This window comes from Dreissena polymorpha, chromosome 7, assembly GCF_020536995.1.
Source record: "Dreissena polymorpha isolate Duluth1 chromosome 7, UMN_Dpol_1.0, whole genome shotgun sequence".
NCBI classification, from domain to species: Eukaryota; Metazoa; Mollusca; class Bivalvia; order Myida; family Dreissenidae; genus Dreissena; species Dreissena polymorpha.
The window spans coordinates 95,401,733-95,420,275 of record NC_068361.1 but is presented as its reverse complement, the minus strand read 5'-3'; the positions used below and the strand labels follow the sequence as shown (position 1 = coordinate 95,420,275).

General features: G+C 33.6%; 1 protein-coding gene across 1 annotated transcript; it reads left to right on the top strand.

The window, feature by feature from the left end:
• The first annotated feature begins 4,272 nt into the window (after positions 1 to 4,272).
• LOC127837509 (WW domain-binding protein 2-like) lies at positions 4,273 to 17,609 on the top strand. Its single transcript, XM_052364659.1, has 7 exons — positions 4,273 to 4,422; positions 10,480 to 10,582; positions 10,796 to 10,934; positions 11,416 to 11,508; positions 12,890 to 13,033; positions 13,523 to 13,621; positions 16,421 to 17,609. The coding sequence occupies exons 1-7, from the start codon at positions 4,367 to 4,369 to the stop codon at positions 16,546 to 16,548; spliced, it is 762 nt and encodes a 253-aa protein (XP_052220619.1). The 5' UTR covers positions 4,273 to 4,366; the 3' UTR covers positions 16,549 to 17,609.
• Positions 17,610 to 18,543: the final 934 nt, after the last annotated feature.

Sequence of the window (18,543 nt, the reverse complement as noted above, 5' to 3'; positions counted from 1 at the left end):
TGGCCAACATTGCCCATTAACCACTATTTTTTACCTTGACGTTTAAGGCAGTGAAGCGGATGCTACAAGCGACACAGCATCTTATGAGGATGTGCATTTGTCAAAATTAGTCAAAATTAGTCAATATTAGTCAAAGATATGGCTGAGTCAGAATATTTCGCACAGACGCACTACTGCAGAGATGGCACGACGGTAAGCATAACCGCTGTATGCCCTCTTTACAAAAACTGTCCATGCGTATTTATCGATGTAGTGGTATTGTGGATGTGCTCTATTTTGTTAGCTTACGTTTTGCAATTTAAATACACAAAAACACAAAGACTGAACGTAAAAATACGTTTAGCAATAATAGGTTTATGAATGTGTGTTTGTTTGTAGAATCAAGTTCGTATCAATTAGGGTTCGGTAATAATTGCCTAAATCAACATAATGTTATCAATATTATAAATAGATTACAATGTGGTGTGTACAAAATTTAACTTCCTTTTGCCTTTCAGTTTATAAAGGTCGAGCTGGAAAAAAAATACAACCACGCATTTTCAAAATATGTTTTGTCCATTCATTAAACATACTCCGATTTAAATATGTTGAATCGGTAACATAACGCTATGGATTAACATAATACCCAGTGGTATATCTATTATCAGTACGCATATAGATAGAACAGTCGTTAGGTATACATGTGAATACTGAGCGTGCGTGAAGTTGGCTTGCCGTTCGACGTTCGACATTAGCACAACATTCAAATTACCGAATGTTGAGCTGGCTCGGTATTTCAGCTCGACATTCAGTTCGACATTCGGAGATAATGTTGTACAATTAATTTTGAATGTCGAGCTGGCTCGGCATTCCAGCTCGACACTCATTTCGACATTCGGATATAGTGTTGTATGCTTATTTTCGAATTTTGAACTGGCTCGGCATTCCAGCTCGACATTCAGTTCGACATTCGGAAATAATGCTGTACAATTACTTTTGAATGTCGAGCTGGATCGGCATTACAGCTCTACATTCAGTTCGGCATTCGGATATAGTGTCGTATGCATATTTTCGAATGTTGAGCTGGCGCGGCATTCCAGCTCGACATTCATTTCGACATTCGGAGATAATGCTGTATAATTATTTTTGAATGTCGAGCTGGCTCGACATTCCAGCTCGACATTCAGTTCGACATTCGGATATAGTGTTGTATGCTTATTTTCGAATAATGAGCTGGCTCGGCATTCAAGCTCAACATTCAGTTCGACATCCGGAGATAATGTTGAACAGTTATTTTTGAATGTCGAGCTGGCTCGGCATTCAAGCTCGACATTCAGTTCGACATTCGGATATAGTGTTGTATGCTTATTTTTAAATGTTGAGCTGGCTCGGCATTCCAACTCGACACAAAGGTTGGATATTTGCCACGATCTGATTAAAACTAGGATCATCGCTTTGGAACGGTCAATACAACGCATTTGATAAACATGCAGATATTTTGAGTACGCTTTGAAAATTGATATGTCATTGATATTTCTGTTACGGCTGAAATGATGTTAGGGAATCCCAGTACGGTTTTCGAAAAAAAAGCATGCATTCTAGTTACACATAAGCGTCTACAAAATAAACACCCGATATGCATCCAAAGGACAGCAAAGGGAAACATATGTCTTAAATTTATTTTTCGAAGTTGCTTCCGGATGCGCAAATCGTTTTTTGTAAATAATTATGACCACTCAAAGCATGCGACAATACGACCTTAAACAGAAATCAACAAATATCTTAGACCTTTGTTTTGTACTTGTTTTAACAGCCGAATTTCGGACAATGCAATAAAAGCTTAAATGAATATAACAATATATTTCTAACAGTACTGATTCGTTTGGAAAACTGAGCTGCATGAAATAAAAAATAGTTACCGGTAAGTTATCAATTTTCAAAGCAAAAAAATAAAGAAACATCGCAGTCATTTTTTGACTAAAATTTTAAGCAACTTTTTTAATCAATAAAGGTAAAAATGTGAGGCTAGTTAATACTCGTTTATCAAAATGTAGTTTTTACAGCATGCTGTCATTTATTTGCTCTTTGATGTAGATGATTTTCTATATATTTTGTTGTTTCCTGGTTTGGCAAATGAAATTGAAATGCTTATTTTTCCTTGTAAGTGTTCTTAAACATTAACTTCACTTCTGAGCATGCAACTGTATGTGATTCGTTACCAGATAATATATTTACCACTCATAAAGTTATATACTAATGAAAGTTATGTGTTATATTCCGGTAGTAACAAGTTGATGCTGTAATTAATACCGTGTAGGCCTTCAGTTAAACGGTTGCTTAATTGAACATTAAAACATTCGAAGCTGATGTGTGTTTTTAGGTTTGAATTAAAATAAAATATTTTAATGGATATTTTACTCCAATTGTTTTTGCATTCATTCAAATCATTTTCTCTACAGTTCTTGTAATTATCATTGCCTTGGGAATCTTGGGCTGTCCGGTTAACGCAGTGGTTGGTAGCCTACATGCGCTTCCCACCAGCCGACCCGGGTTCTCCGACCCCAGAAGCATTTGAATTTGGTTAGTTGGTACCACACCGGGTAGGAAAGGGTTCCTTCGGGTAGTTCGGCATCCCCCCACCCACACACTCAAACACAGGAAGCTAGTCAACTCGTACCTAAGTCAACTCGTACCTTCGGTCAACTCGTACCCGATTTGGTCAACTCGTACCCGTTTTTTGGTCAACTCGTACCCCCACTGGTCAACTCGTACCCGAATTGGTCAACACGTACCCTCCAAAAAATTATTTTTATATATATCAAAGACGTGAAATATGTTTTTGTATATGTTTTTGATATGAATATAGATAAAGGTTTTTAATTATTATTTTTTTCAAAAGTAGACTAGTTCATTATTTTTCACACGTGTATAATTATAAAGGACGTGTTTGTCGGCGTTTTGTTTGATAAAATGTTGACTAATAACACCTTTATGACAACAGGACAGTAGGCGATTTGCTAAACAATGTTTTTGTCGTGCATCTTAAATGACACGCGCGGTAGTTGTCGGCATTTTCTATGATGACTTAACCAATTAAAGGTATGATCCGCTTTGAAGTTAAAGGAGTATGTTTTTCTCACTTTTATACGAGTAAATCCCCAAATTACTATATAAAGGCTTTGCAGATTGGCTTTAATCATTAATATCTTGAAACTAAATACGGACTCTGTATTTGCATAAGATGGTTTGTTTGTTACCCTGTGTGAAATATATTGTTTTATGTGTGTGTTAAATGTGAATGTAGCATATGTTATTTAAGTGTTTTATATATACCAAAATAAAAACACAAGAGACAATAACTTGCATTCTTTTTATTTTATGTTTAATACATGTATGTAGTATTTGCATCAGATGGTTTGTTTGTTACCCTGTGTGAAATATATTGTTTTTTTGTGTGTTAAATATGAATGTAGTATATGTTATTTAAGTGTTTTATAAATGCCAAAATAAAAACGCAAGAGACAATAACTTGCATTCTTTTATTTTAATGTTCAAATTATTCGAATATTATGACCGTTGTTTCAAATTTACATGGAAATCTAATTATTTTATTGAAGAATGCCAAAACATCTAAATACTCATTAAATCCGTTTGTTTTACACAATAATCCTAATCTTTTTTAATTGATTGGTTAGTTGTTAGTTTGGATTCAAAGGTGTTCTTCATGTTTACAAAGGTGCAGATTAAATCGATTTAGATATTAACGACCCGTGTCAAGTAATGTGTTAATCAATATTTAACAAAGGTGAAGATTAGGTAAATTACGATATTAACGACCCGTGTCACGTAGGTGTTAACACGTATTTTAGGTGTTGATTAAATGATTAAATCATGGACTCAATTTTCAGACGAACCATAATTTGAAGCATATATATCAACAACAACAACATTTATTAACTAATACACAAGTGTTACGACATGGATGACAATTATTTTGCAATTTGGTAATATTTATAAAAATCATGCAATGGAAGAAGTTAACAAATATTTGGTAAAAAAAAACGCATAAAAGTAATGTTAGTCTATGCCAAAATATATCTTTATTTGGTCAACTCGTACCTGCAATAAACTTTAAAATTTATTATCGTCCGTGCTCCGATTGTAAATCTCATATGCGTGTACTTCATGGATATCACATATCAACTTTACTTATAAGGTAGTTTACACTGCATTTTGGGTTTGCTCACAAATAAAAAATTTTGTTATATTTGTCCTAATGTTGCTATTCTCACGTTAGGTTTTATTTACAACAATACAACTTCCGGGATTTCATTAAAAACAACAATTACGAAATACTTCAAAATACTATATTTTGCCGTTTCTAAACATGTCAATAAACACAGCTCACGCTAACGGCGGAGTTTTGATTTTCACAGGGGAGAGGTATGCCATAAAGCTATTTTTAATGTACACACCGTTACTAAAATACATTGGGTTAGTTGCTTTGACAAAGCATAAAACTGCTTTAAGCATGTGATCAGCTAAGAACTCTTATCTAATATTGTTAACATATTATGTAACATTGTAAACAAATCTCCGTTAATGTCTACCATTTAGATAATTGTTGAATATATACAGTAAATGGAACCTAATCAAATATTCACCCTCTTTCTGTCGCAGTGCTTTCCACAGGAATTTATTCAGGCGCCCCGGGGCTTATAGGGGTGGCTTCGGGATGGGTGTCCCCTCCCGACATTGATTTTTTAATTAAATTATCGATTGACGTTCTGTGGTGCGTTCTAACTCTAAGAAAAACAGCGTCAAAAGACATAACTATAAGAAAAACAGCGTCAAAAGACGTCATTTCGTGTGCTATGTCTCTTCAAAAATAACCCCCAGCTATAGTCATTGATTGACATTTTTTTTAATAAACATTTAAAAAATTCTCACAAAGATAGTGAAATCTTGACTCAAACAATTCCCCAATACATCCGTGTCAACCTGACTTACTGCATACTTACTACTTTTCCAGTTTCTATTCATTACCCAATAATCCCATTTTTAAAAGCACTTTCTGGTAAATATTGACAATAAAAGTGCTCAATCATTTCTTGCAAAGCAAATGTTGCAAGTTTTCTTAAGTTCAAATAAATTTCTACATAAGTAACTATTTAAAGATTTGATGAAATATTTCCATTGAACATGCGTAAATTGCTTGACGTGGTGTGTGCTTGTTAATAGTAATACAATGCTCAATACACTCACGATTTCTATGCACATGACGCGACGTTGTACATGCTGCATAATTTTTGCGCCCTTTTTATTGAGACAAAGGGTCAACCACAAAATAAATTATCACTGTTTATTTGAAGCAATAATCGGTTAACGTAGATTAACGTTTACATTCGGAAGTGGGTTTTGGATTACATATTTATTTATGCTCATTTGAGACTTCAAGAAAACATGCACAGTTGCGTAATGAATTCAATGATAATTTGATAAAACGCTACGAGTCGAGTAAATGTTTTGACAGTATTATTTATGAAATGCACAACTTCTACGAAGATTATAGCCAACATCAGTCTTCTAAGCCAAGATTTCTGTTGCAATTACATGTACGTCACGAGTCGTCTGTATGATTTAACTGCAGGTAATGCCTGCCTACGAATGCTGTCGCTTATACAAAGCGCACGCTTTTATTTGCCAATATTGATTTTCCAATACAGCGACGCTCCGCCCTTAAGAGGGCTATAGTTGGGTTAAGTGTAGATGTAGTTGACAGGATTTCGGCTTTCAAAATTTTCGGTGAAATCAATATCGCTTTGATCTTAAGAATGTATACTTGCATTAACAGCCAAAATACACTGATTAGAAAATTTCCTGCGGACTCTGATTTCAAAATTCAAGTGCCCTGACAAGGGACCGTTAAATGGCCTGTAGAAAGCACTGCTGTCGTTAAGATAACATAAAACTCAAATAAATATATTGGCTTTTATTGCTGGTCATTGTTTTACTTCTGAGCATGACACATGGCACTGACAAAATAACCTATTTTTTAAATTAATAAAAGTTTTTGGTCCGTCAACTTTTGTACTGGTATTTGTCAATGAATTTGGCAATCATGAATGTGTATAATTAAACTAATGTGAGTTACATATAAATTTATTCCATCAACAACAAAACCTTATACACATATACTGATCATCTGTTAAGTCACAGTTAAAAAAAAAACTTTAAAAAAAATCTGCATTGGACCTTCTTAAATTTCTTATGATTCTTTTTCAACAAACAATTATCAAAAGCACATTGATTGTAATTTCAAAAATAGGCTGATATGCATTACTTGTATTGACCATTTTAACTTATAACAGTACAGTCCACGCGTTTTCTCTAATTTCCCTCGCTACTCCGCGGACACACCCACGGGGGAGATTAAGAACGGCCAGCGATATGCGGAGTTTGCATGTTTGGTGCTGCCGAGGTTAATGATTGGCAAATTGATAAGCTGACACGGCTGCCCTCGGCGTTGGACAACGCGGAGGAAACTCCGTGTTTTACGAGATAACGATCAATTTAACTTTGTTTGACTTCCTGATTTTCAAATAAAATTACATTCATTACAAGTACATATGTGTATAAAATAATTCAGAAAAATGTATAACCGGTAATTATCATTGACCAGTTGCCAAATACGAGATTGCTCCGCCCACTAAGTTGTGTTTTCATAAAACGCTTTATCCATTACTCCGACAGTCTTTGTTTGTCGGACTATGTGGCCACAATTAACGAAATCTTATTGATTATTTGGTGAGTTTGATTGACAGCTGGCAAGTGGTCAATCCATAATTATTATGGACCAAATCAGCAGAGTGACATTCACACATGTTAATCCCTTTTGTCAAAACACCACAGACAGAAGTCTACACAATACTATTGTCAATAGGTCAGTAGACAAGCTTTGCGTGTTTTCTTAACGCCAAACATTAATCCAGTTCCGTCCAGATGTTCTCTTTAATCAGTATACAGTACAATAGCTGTTTCAATAATTACTCTACTAAAATACCGTAACAATAAAGATACAGCGTGTTTGAATTAAAATTAATTTTGAGGAAATATCAAATTATTCGCAATATTATTGTGTTAAAAAATACCAAAGAAACTTTTAACCGAAATCCACAGAATTCAGTGTTCTCTGCGCTACGAAGTTTCTATAAAAAATCAATACACGCATGCTTTCCATGCATAAACCTTGAACTTGTACATTGCGGCATAATTTTTGCGCGATTTTGTTGGGAAATATACATGATGACTGTATATTGGAAGCATTTGTAAACGTCGTGTTAACACTAAAAATCTAAAGCGTGTTTCAGATAACAAACTATTATTTGGAAATTTAATGGAACATTTATTCATGTGTTATATGTGTTATGAATTAAATATTAATTTGTCAAAACGCCTAACATGTCGTTTATTCATTTATATTGTAGACGTACCTGTGAATAAAAACATATATTTTGTTTATACAATTATCTTTTTTTTTATAAGCCACAGTATTTAAACTATTTTTAATTACAATGTTTTTATTTCTTGGCATGCGCAGTAGCACACTGCTACCGCAGTGTCGTGATAAGAACAGAAATTGTCTGCATTTACCAACTAGGCTTAAGTAATAAACGCTGTGGTATTAGCAAACTAGGCGGAATGCTGAGCGTTTTAGAGATTACCACTTGCCTTCCCCGCCCCGGAATCACTCTCTAGCAGACAAAGGCCCTGCGAAGGGAGCCCGTTTTGGGGGGGGGGAAATGCGTAGACCGTACTGTACATAATCATTTGTGTTGCAGTAATTTGCACTTTTAATGCCCCTGGTAGGGTGGCATATAGCAGTTGAACTGTCCGTCAGTATGTCAGTCTGTCCGTCCTTTTGAGAGAAAAAATTAACGTTGGCCATAACTTTTGCAATATTGAAGAGAGCAACTTGATATTTGGCATGCATGTGTATCTCATGAAGCTGCACATTTTGAGTGGTGGAAGTTCAAGGTCAAGGTCATCCTTCAAGGTCAAAGGTAAAAAAAAAAGAAGAAAAAATATTTTAAAGCGGCGCAATAGGGGGCATTGTGTTTCTGATGAACACATCTCTTGTTTTATGTTAATTTCCAGCTAGAATGAGCAGAAAATATCTGACCAACAATGATTTAGTTTTAATTGTTCATCAAAGCATAATGTTGTATGACCTTGGACTTGTGACAAAAGTAACTGGAAACAAGACACAAGCGGACATTTTATGGTACCTTTACACTGTTTAGAATAATGGGATATTTAAAAAAGTAATCTTATTAAACATAACATGTTTAAGTCCTAGAATTATATAATCACAATCACAAACATAATGTCAAAAAACATTTAAGCTTTAAACGCTAACTTGGTGTGAAATTAAATACAGCAAGTCGAATAATGTCACAATGCTAAGTATACCAGGGCTTATAGTTGGGTTTTCAATTAAGGTGAATGTGATGTAGACACAAAATATCAGGTCAAAATACTGTATTGATTTTTATAATGCCAAAAAAGTTGTTTCAGACTGTAATCATAAAAAAAATAAAGCCCAATTCAGCTAAGTGGACGTCAGTCATATGTCCATTTGACAAATGATATAAGTTCAAAAGACGTCCAATAATCTGCATGTACGCCCTTTCTAATACACAGCCCCTACAGATCTTAACAGTAAATTCAGCCATTCACTACTTTAACTATGCCTGCCAGCTACTGCATTCCATGATTTTTTTCAGTTTGTGGCCAATATTGATTTGTCAAGCTGTCAATCAAATTCTTGTTATACTCAGATCAGCAAATCAGCGCTCAGGCAGCCAGATACATGCCGACCCCATATGAAGGTGTATACAATAACAGTAACTGTACATTGTATAAGAATAAGATTTCCTATCTTAGCGCTGTAGATACAGGGTAAACGACCTGTTAAAGAAAAAGTTGCCACATTTAAAATATGCAGAGTACAATTTTTTGTATCAAAAGTAAAAAATCTTTCTCTGAGCTAGTTTTTATTAAGCAATACAATATTCAAATCCATTCTTTCCCCAAAGAAGAATGAAGTGACGTTCATGATGTATAATTATTGTATGGTTTTAAGCAATACAAAGGATTTTCACAATATACATTGCAAATGTTTATTTGTGGCTGTAATTTTCTTAACTCTAAGTGAATAATGAAACCTTAAGATTCTTTTTGGATAAAAAATAAAGTTATATGCTTTTGAAAATACTTACATGGAATAAGATTTTGTTATGCCAATGAATAACGTGGAAAAAACACATAATGCAATAAGATTACATAAATATTGTGTTTTAAGATTTCCAAACTACATGTATGCTTATGCATACATACACATGCATGAATGACTTAAAAAGTTATATCACAATATGGAATATGTAGTGCACTAGGTACATTTTACAGAAAGACGCTTTTTGAATCTCAGAAATTCACTTTTAAATTGTAACATTTTCTGAAAGGAGGTACATGTAGCATAAATTACATTCAATTGATTTCATTGGTTGATTGGGGATTATTACTGAATATGAACAGTGTAGCGTTCGATGCTCCCACGTCTCGTCACATTATTCGCGCATGTTCAATGTGAATTCCCTAATCCCACGATTCAATTTGTATATTCACTTTCATTATAAAATGGTAGACATTTGTGTTAATGAAATTCATTATGCATTCATCACCAATATTTGCTGTATTTTGGTTAAAAAAAAAGAAATTGTAATTAATTATTATACTGGAATATCTGTTAAAAGACGAGTTGGAACGTGTTTGTGTTCAGTGATTGGTAAGACTTTATTTTTTAACTGAAATATAAGTGGGACTTCCAACTTTTGAAAGGTAGCGGAAACGTTACAAAATGATTGTTTTATTAACTGATAAACAATTAACATGACTGGTAATGTCTAATATTAATTAATTGATGGGTTTAAGCCTTGCATGAGGATTTACTTTTTTCATAATTCCTGTACACAGCCAGAACGAAAATTTATTGACTGTACTGTAAATTTCTTAAAAGACCAAAATATGTGCATGTTGCAGCAGGACCAGATAAAATTAATTAAAATTAAACCCTCTGAAAGTACAAAAAATATTTTAGATGCAAAAAAAACATCAAATGCAACTATGATTGTTGAAATGTAATAATGTTTTAAAATGCATTTATAAATGCAGAATGCTGCAGCAAATGTTTTTCTTTACCTTATGACTTGTTCCACTTATATTGAATGCTCAAAACATTTTTTCAAACATTCATCAAAATTTGTACAATCATGAATATGTGCACATACATGTTGAAGTCACATTTTATTTCTGCCCAATTATGTTGCACAGTAAATCACCAGTTTCCATGCCAATAACCGCTAGCTTGAATCATGAAACAAACTGTTAAAACTTTCTTTTTTTCCAGAGCATAGTTTAAGGTTCTGTTTGTAATTTCAGGATCCTCCTTTACTGTGATGGAGTGGAGATGGGCTTTGAGCCCAGTTCTGTTCCACATTTCAAAGGGAACAAGACTGGAACTCTTTACTTGACAACACACAGGGTATGTTTTATTTTCAATTTCAGATGCATGTTTACTCATAAGTATGTCTAGTCTAACTTGGATGTGAGTTTGTTATCTCAGAGATTTGTATATCATTATGAGGTATTGTAATAATCTTCTTTGAATGTTTTTGAGTATGAAAAGTTAAAAGGGTTGGTGTAAAATGTTGAAAATTTACTATCTAGACTGTGGAATGTTTTATTCACCTTTCAGGTGATATTCTGCAACAAAAGCACAAAGGAAATGATGCAGTCATTTAGTCTGCCATTCCTTCAGATGCGAGGGGTTGAACTAGAGCAGCCGGTATTTGGGGCCAATTACATCAAGGGAAAAATGATTGCTGAGCCTGGTGGTAGGCCATCAGCTAAGATTCCTTTTACTCAACGTGTGCAACTTTTGTTTATTATGTACATGGGAGATTGTTTACATGAATCTGGGTCAAACAGTATGCCATATTGTAGTGTACAAGTGGCATGATGTTTATTTTAGGGGAAACAAGTTAAAGCAAATTAACAAAATCTGAAGATTTATGAGCTTAAACATAACAAGTGTACTTCTTTTGTGGCTTAACTGCACTCCATAGTGCAGAAAATAGTTGTTTGTTTTAAATTTTGCTAGATATTGCATTTAAGCATTTGTTGTTGTTTTAATGAACACTTTCTTGGAATGTCAGGAACCACATTAAAATAATTAGGCAACATACATGGTTTGTTGGCATAACTCCAATTTACCATCTTTGTCTGTGAAATATAAGCCTTGAGTTGTGGTAGAATATGAATAAAATTGAAATTAATCCATTTTGGTTATTATTGGTACCTTTGTCATGTTTGCAGGTAACTGGACAGGTGAAGGAAAGTTCAAGATGTGGTTCAAGAGTGGGGGAGCCATTGAGTTTGGACAGGCAATGTTGCAAGCAGGAAAATTGGGTATGCTAGGGGATTTGTTTTGTTATGAAGGCCGATTTTTTACTGCCATTGGCAGTTGGAAGTCTGAACACAAATTTATTTTTAATATTAACATCCCCGGAAACCCAATATGCTGTGAAAAGTTGGATGTGCTTGGAAAAGTTGCCGATAGATTTCGTTGAATTTCAGTAGGGTTAGTAAATCCAGTTCTATATTTGTTTAAAGGCATTTTTGAAACAAAATATATTTTGGTATATGCAAAGGAGGTATACCCATGTATGTTACTAAAATCCTGGTTACTATTATTCAGGATTTATTGAAATATGGCTATTTAAAGTCGACGATGCATGGATTTTTCCCATATTTAGCAGTTTATTTACAAATTTCTTTAATGGTATGCAAGTAAAAAAGTTTTTGCACCGACAATTGTATCAACCAATGTCCCTGAGTAACATATCCGCCAGGGTTTCTTTAAAAAATAAGTATTGGTGGAAAAATTCGACTTGCACTCAACATTTTGTTGTAAAAATGATATAACCTGGTGCAGTTCAAAAGATGTCAAGATATGACAGGAGTGCAGTTCGTTTTTAAACATTAAAGCTCACTAATACAGCTGATTTATGCCAACTCTGTTGCATTTTAGATCATTTTCATTGAACTTTAAGATTTCATAATAATAACTGTGCTGATGCTTAGTTAATTTCCAGCTTATTTGTATCTTTTTTTATTGTTTATTGTATAGAACTGGATTTACTAACCCTACCAAAATTGAGCTAAATTTATTGGCAACTTTTCCAAGCACATCCAATTTTTCACAGCATATCGGGTTTCCGGGTTTGATAAATCACTGACATAAGATGTATACAAATATCAAATAATTGTTACGGATAAATGCAACTACTACTGTCAACTACTACCGGTAAACGACAGTCTTGCAAGTTTTCAAATTGTTCATACAAAATAGAATAAGTGTTGGTAAAATAAAAATGTTCCTGAACATTGCATAATAATTTATCTGAACATGGTTTGAATATTTGTGAAACTCTTAATCCATCTAATGAGTAGCATATAGTTCATTAACTTGGCTTTCATTAGGTACATGTAGATGTCATTCTTTTAGAAAATTTGTTTAGGATTTTTATAGTTTTATTCACCCTGAGTCCGTTTGGGAAAAATTAGCTTTCTGCATGTTTGTAAAGTGTCATCCAAGATTAGATAGGCTGATCAGGGACAAAACTTTCTGCCTGATTTGCATTTTCACGTACAAATGAAAAATACCATAAAAGCTGAAGGAGTTGTCCCAGATTAACCTTAGCAAACTTCACAGGCTAATCTGGGACGACACTTTACACCCATGCATAAAGCCCGGTATTCTTAGCATGAGTCTTATCCTCTATTATAGCCTCTCGGAACCGCCCCGCCCAGCCGCCTGCGTACACACCTCCCCAGGGCCCATTCTACCAGGCTCCGCCCCCTGCCTACAGTGCTCCACACACAGACTACTATGCCTGGGTGCCATACCAGACCTTTCCAAATGCCCCACCACGTAAGTTGGGAAACCAATCCTGGACAAAATCTTATCATAGGCTTTCATGTCATTTCCACAAAACAAGGTTAACTCAAAGATTTTTTTTGCTTTTTGATTTTTTAAATAATTTTAAGAGTATGATCAAAATTGTATGAAACAGTTAGTGAAGGTAATGTATATTTTTTTCAGATAGTAAAAATGATAAGCAGTCCAAGTGATTGATGATTTTGTCTGTCAGAAACCACTAAGATCAATAAATATGGAAATAGGAGAGTTTTTTAAATGTCAAGATGCGTAAGCAAAGGAGATTGTGACTCCATATTTTGATCAGGAGATTGCATTTATGATCCCACTTAGAAGGGTCTTCTTAAACAATACTGGTCCCTCACATCCAGGAAATGGACTCCAAATGTCTAAAAACAATATAAAAAAATCAATCAAGCTGAAATAAACAGGTTTAAAGTAATTCCAAAAAAATATTAAGACAATTTCTCTTCATGATTTTAGCGGAGTATGTGTACACGATGAATGCCCCTCCCCCATACCCTGGGGTTGACCCTGCTTATCCACCACCACAGGCCATGGGCGGAGTTATGTCTTCTGCAGGTATGGTATATCATTAATTCACGATAATAATGCCCCTTTTTAGCTCGACTTTTATATATGAAATATATATAGTGGAGCTAGCCTACTCACCCCGGCGTTGGCGTTAGCCTCTGCGTGCAAATGTTAAAGTTCTGTACTACCCCAAATATTTTCTTTGTCCCTTGACATATTGCTTTCATATTTTGCATACTTGTTTACCAACATGACCCCAACCTATAAACAAGAGCAGACACTCTATCAAGCATTTTGTCATAATTATGGTCCCTTTTCCACTTAGAATATGCAGCAAATGTTAAAGTTTTTGTACTACCCCATTTATTTTCATTGTCCCTTGGCATATTGCTTTTATATTTTGCATACTTGTTAACCAACATCACCCCAACCTATAATTAAACAAGAGCAGACAACTCTATCAAGCATTTCGTCATAATTATTGCCCCTTTTATACTCATAATATGCATATTATTGATAAATCTATGTTAAAGTTTGCATACTACCCCAAATATTTCCTATATCCTTTGACATTGCTTTTATATGTTGCATACTTGTTTACCAACATGACCCCAACCTATAAACAAGAGCACACCACAGTATCAAGCATTTTGACATAATTATGGCCCCTTTTACACTTAGATAATTGAACATTTTGCTTAAATTGCCACTTCTTTGTTTATGATCACATTTTATTATTACTTTGACAAAACAACACTTACCTGAATACCACAATGGATTCCACCCAAACAATACCCCACGCCCCTACCATAATCCCTCTCCCCCCCCAACCTCACCCCCCCCTCATTTTTTTTTAAACATCATCTTATAAATTACGACACCCCATATTATACCCCCCTCTCACCCCACCCTACCCCCCCCCTTCTTTTTCCTTCTTTTTTTTGAAAGATCGTCTAATAAATTATTGAATATGAACAATTTCCCCATGATGGCTTACGTTAAACTGTCAAGCACTCGAATAGTCAAGCGCGCTGTCCTATGACAACTCTTGTTGTTCTTGTACTTCATATATTGTAATAAAACTTAACATATGTGTTTAGGGTCTTTATGAACATTGCATTCACTGACCAAGACTTATAACTGTGAACAGCTTTGTTGGCAGGATTATACTCCCTTTGTACCCATAAAAGTCCATTTAAGCTTTTGCGTGCAAGTAAATATCTCTGCACCTTATACAGGTTTTGGAGATCATCATGCTCGGCCACAGACCAAGGCCTATAACTCTGACCTGCAATTCAGCATATTTATTCCCCTTTTAGTTCTTTAAAAAAACTCAGGCAATCGTTGGTAAAGGTCTAGGTCTAGGTCACTGCTGCTGAAACTATATTAAAACTGTTTTCATTAAATCCAACTAGAATGTAGATATTGAAATGTAATTTTTTGTAGATAGCTTACATGAAAACCTACATAAGGAATCATTTGAAGCTACCGGGGTAGTTGGCTCAATGACATCGTTTATGAAATTTAGCCTGGAGGATACTTAAATGGTGCTGTAATTTTGAGGCTAGTTAGCTCTCGAGCTGACAAAGAAAAAATTAAATTTAGCTATAAATTGTTTAGAATTTAGATAAAAATCTGAAAATCCCATTTCATATCAAGCTGGTCACATTTTTTGGTTAATTTATAAATATTCCTCTTTAAGTATACATAAAGTATGTAACTGCTATGGATATTCGACTGTAAACATCTTATTATCATTGTATCCGTTATCTCACAGAGAACACACATAATACTATTAATGCCAAAGAATAGAAGAGCCCACTGCTGTATTGTTCTTCTGCCATGACAATAATTAAGGAATTAAAACTTGGAGATAGTTTATACATTGTTCATTGATAATATGATGTCTAAATTACATTCAGCGCAGCACTGGTATGTACTCAGATACGATTCCCTGTTGATATAATTCTTGAGTTGTTGTTTTGTTCAAAGGTTTCATTCTATTACCCATACTGAAAAAATTAAAGAGGTTACATATTTTTATGTTGTGTTTGTTATCTTGAAAAACAAACCTTTCATCTTAAATGAAATTAGCATTGGTAATTCATTTTTAATGCCAGTTATTTCTTCTACATGCATTCTTTATTTTATCTTTTTAAGAATTAAATAGCATTTTTCTGCATTTCATCGGTGTGTGAATTGTCGGGTAAATAACGCCTAATTTGCAAAAATGCCGACAGCGTTTATGCATAAATTAGGTGTATTTTTCCCCGACAGTTCATACAAAGATGAAATGCAGAAAAATGCTATTTAATCCTTATAATTACAACACAATATTATCTTAAAGCTGAAATTCTATCGTGGTAAGGGTCATAAAAGTCCTTTTTAATCTAGCCTATTTCAGTTTCGGTTTCATCTCCGTCGAACGGGTATATCGTTGAAGTTAGCGCAAAAAATATCATGTAATTTTGCTGTTGACCAATAAAAAACAGCGCCATTAAGTTTCGCTCTAAACATGTCATTTTGGCAACTTGTTTTTGACCAGAAAGTAGCGCCATGAATATTCATGTTTAAATTTGAATACGAAGCGAGTTCATCAGAATATGAAAAACCGATCACGTGAAGGAATTATCCAATCAGAATGCAGCATTCATATGAATGTGAAAGAAGTTGAAATTATTTACAAATAAAGTAACAAATATTCTTATTTTACCTTCTATTCCTATTCCTAATCACAATAATTACATTTGCATGACTGATCAACAATTTTAAATCTTTTTTTTAATAGGGTACGCATAACAGACAAATGCTTTCTATAGTTAACCATTGTATCAATTTTACTTTCAGATGCCAAAGCAATGGAGGCTGCTGGCAATGGCTACTACAACCCGGCCAATCCCCATCAAGTCTACACGCCCGCACAGTACCCCTCTGCCCCACCAGCGTATGATGAAGTGACCAAGAAACACCAGTAGACTGGTTACCTGGAATCATTCCTCACAAACCAATTCTTAGACTTAAGAATAAAGAATAGACTTATAGCCAAAAAATAGATAAAGTAGTTGAATACATTCAGGCTACAAATACTATTGTCATAAATTTATTGTTTTTGATGAATAAGTGTGTATTAAGAAGTGTTTAAGTCCTTGTATGAAATTGTTTTTTACCATGCAAACATTAATATATTAAGAAATATTCTTGTTGTCAGACTTAAGTCTTGGAATTGATTTATGAATACATGCCCTGGCCAGTGGCCCTGAAACATCAATATAGACTGGCTACACTCTAAATGTTAATGCGGTAGAAAGATAAAGTGTACAATAGGGACATCTATACTGTTGAAGAACAAAACAATTGCTGTCTTGGTCACTTACATTCTACTGTTAAAGACATTTTCTTATTTGATGCACTTATTGTTTGCTTGCAACATGCATTAAGTGACCTAGAACATATACAAGATGTGTTCCTTGTAGTCAAAGTGTAGTGCAAAACAATTGTTGATACATTAACATTTTGAAGGTTTTTTATTTCCTTTTGTATGCGTTGTTTTTGTATTAACTATTAACTGTGCTGAATAAAAAATTAAGTATTTAAAGAAATTAAGGTAATTATGGTCTGAACATTATTGCCAACATCTGATATAAGTGAACCCTTCAAGTTCCAATGGCAAGTTTCCGTTACAAGTATTTCTGAAATCCTAATTCTAATAATATTGAACTGTACGTGGCATGCTGTGGTTGTTATTGTTATCGTTTAATAGCTTAAAGACATTCATCATTTGTGGCAAAAATCATTTTGTGATTGTTTGCAAGTTTAATTTAACCAACTCAATTGATTAATCTTGCATGAACAAATGCTGAAAGAAAGGACCAATTGTAAGAAGTAAGAAGTGTAGGTCTATATTTTGGGAACCATTATCAAATTGCATGTGTTAACTTTCTGTAACTTTTTTGTTGATTCCATAAACAGTTGACCAAAAAAAGAAATATTTAAAAAAAAAGCATGTATCATATTTTCATAAAAGTTGTTCTATGTACATGTTGGGTATTGTTGTCACTTTTTCTCAAGTGTTTTTATCCATTTATTATCTTTTCTTTTGTTTCTTTTTTACACGTGTGAACCTTCATATGCAGTATTTCTTCAACTTCTTTAGTTGAACTATACTAACACTATACTAATAAACTATACAAAAAATATACTAACACTATTCTAACTAACAATACAAATACTATTGTAACAGCAAAAATTTTGATGCAACAAATACTTGAAACTTTCAATTTCATTATGTGTATGCCCCATGTTAAATTCTTTAATTTCTTATACTTTCCAATACATATTAAAAGTATAAACATACATATATCTTAAACAATCTTAGCTGATAGTTTGAGCTGAACTTATGTTAAAGAATTTAATACATCTACCTACTTCTCTTTTTGATGTAATGTTATTTTTGTTGCATAAGCATTGGATGATATAGTATCCAGAAGTATAATATATATTCCAGAAGATTTCTTACCAAATTTTAGAATTTGTTGAATGCTCACTTTATTAACATCATGGTATTTACACATTTTCAGATGTTCCTTCATTTAATTTTGTGAGTAGTACTCTCAGTAAAAATAAAAGATATTTTGGGGCTTTTCATAATTTTTATCTGATTGTTACTATTGCTCTATTAGTAATTAAGTTGCTTGTGTATTGCTATTATTTTTTATTGTTTGAATAAATTCAAAATATTTCAATCTGTTGAATTGTAAAGTAAATGTCAACAAGATTTAGAATTCATATGATTTTTTTTATTCAGTTTTTGTTGACAAGTAATGTCATATGATTAGTTTAAATACCATTATTCAGGTAACAGAAGTATTTTAGCTAGTATGAATGTACAAGATTAGGTTAGATTTGAACAATAACTTTTCTGTTCTCTTTTTTAGTCTTTAAATGTTTATTAAATGTTGTACGAAGAAAAT

Bases quoted from the DNA above. Each gene is read 5' to 3' on its own strand.
- LOC127837509 (XM_052364659.1), top strand. From the start codon at position 4,367: ATGTCAATAAACACAGCTCACGCTAACGGCGGAGTTTTGATTTTCACA. The intron at 4,423-10,479 runs GTATGCCATAAA...TTGTAATTTCAG, and splicing joins TTGATTTTCACAGGGGAGAG to GATCCTCCTTTACTGTGATG. The intron at 10,935-11,415 runs GTAGGCCATCAG...TCATGTTTGCAG, and splicing joins AATGATTGCTGAGCCTGGTG to GTAACTGGACAGGTGAAGGA.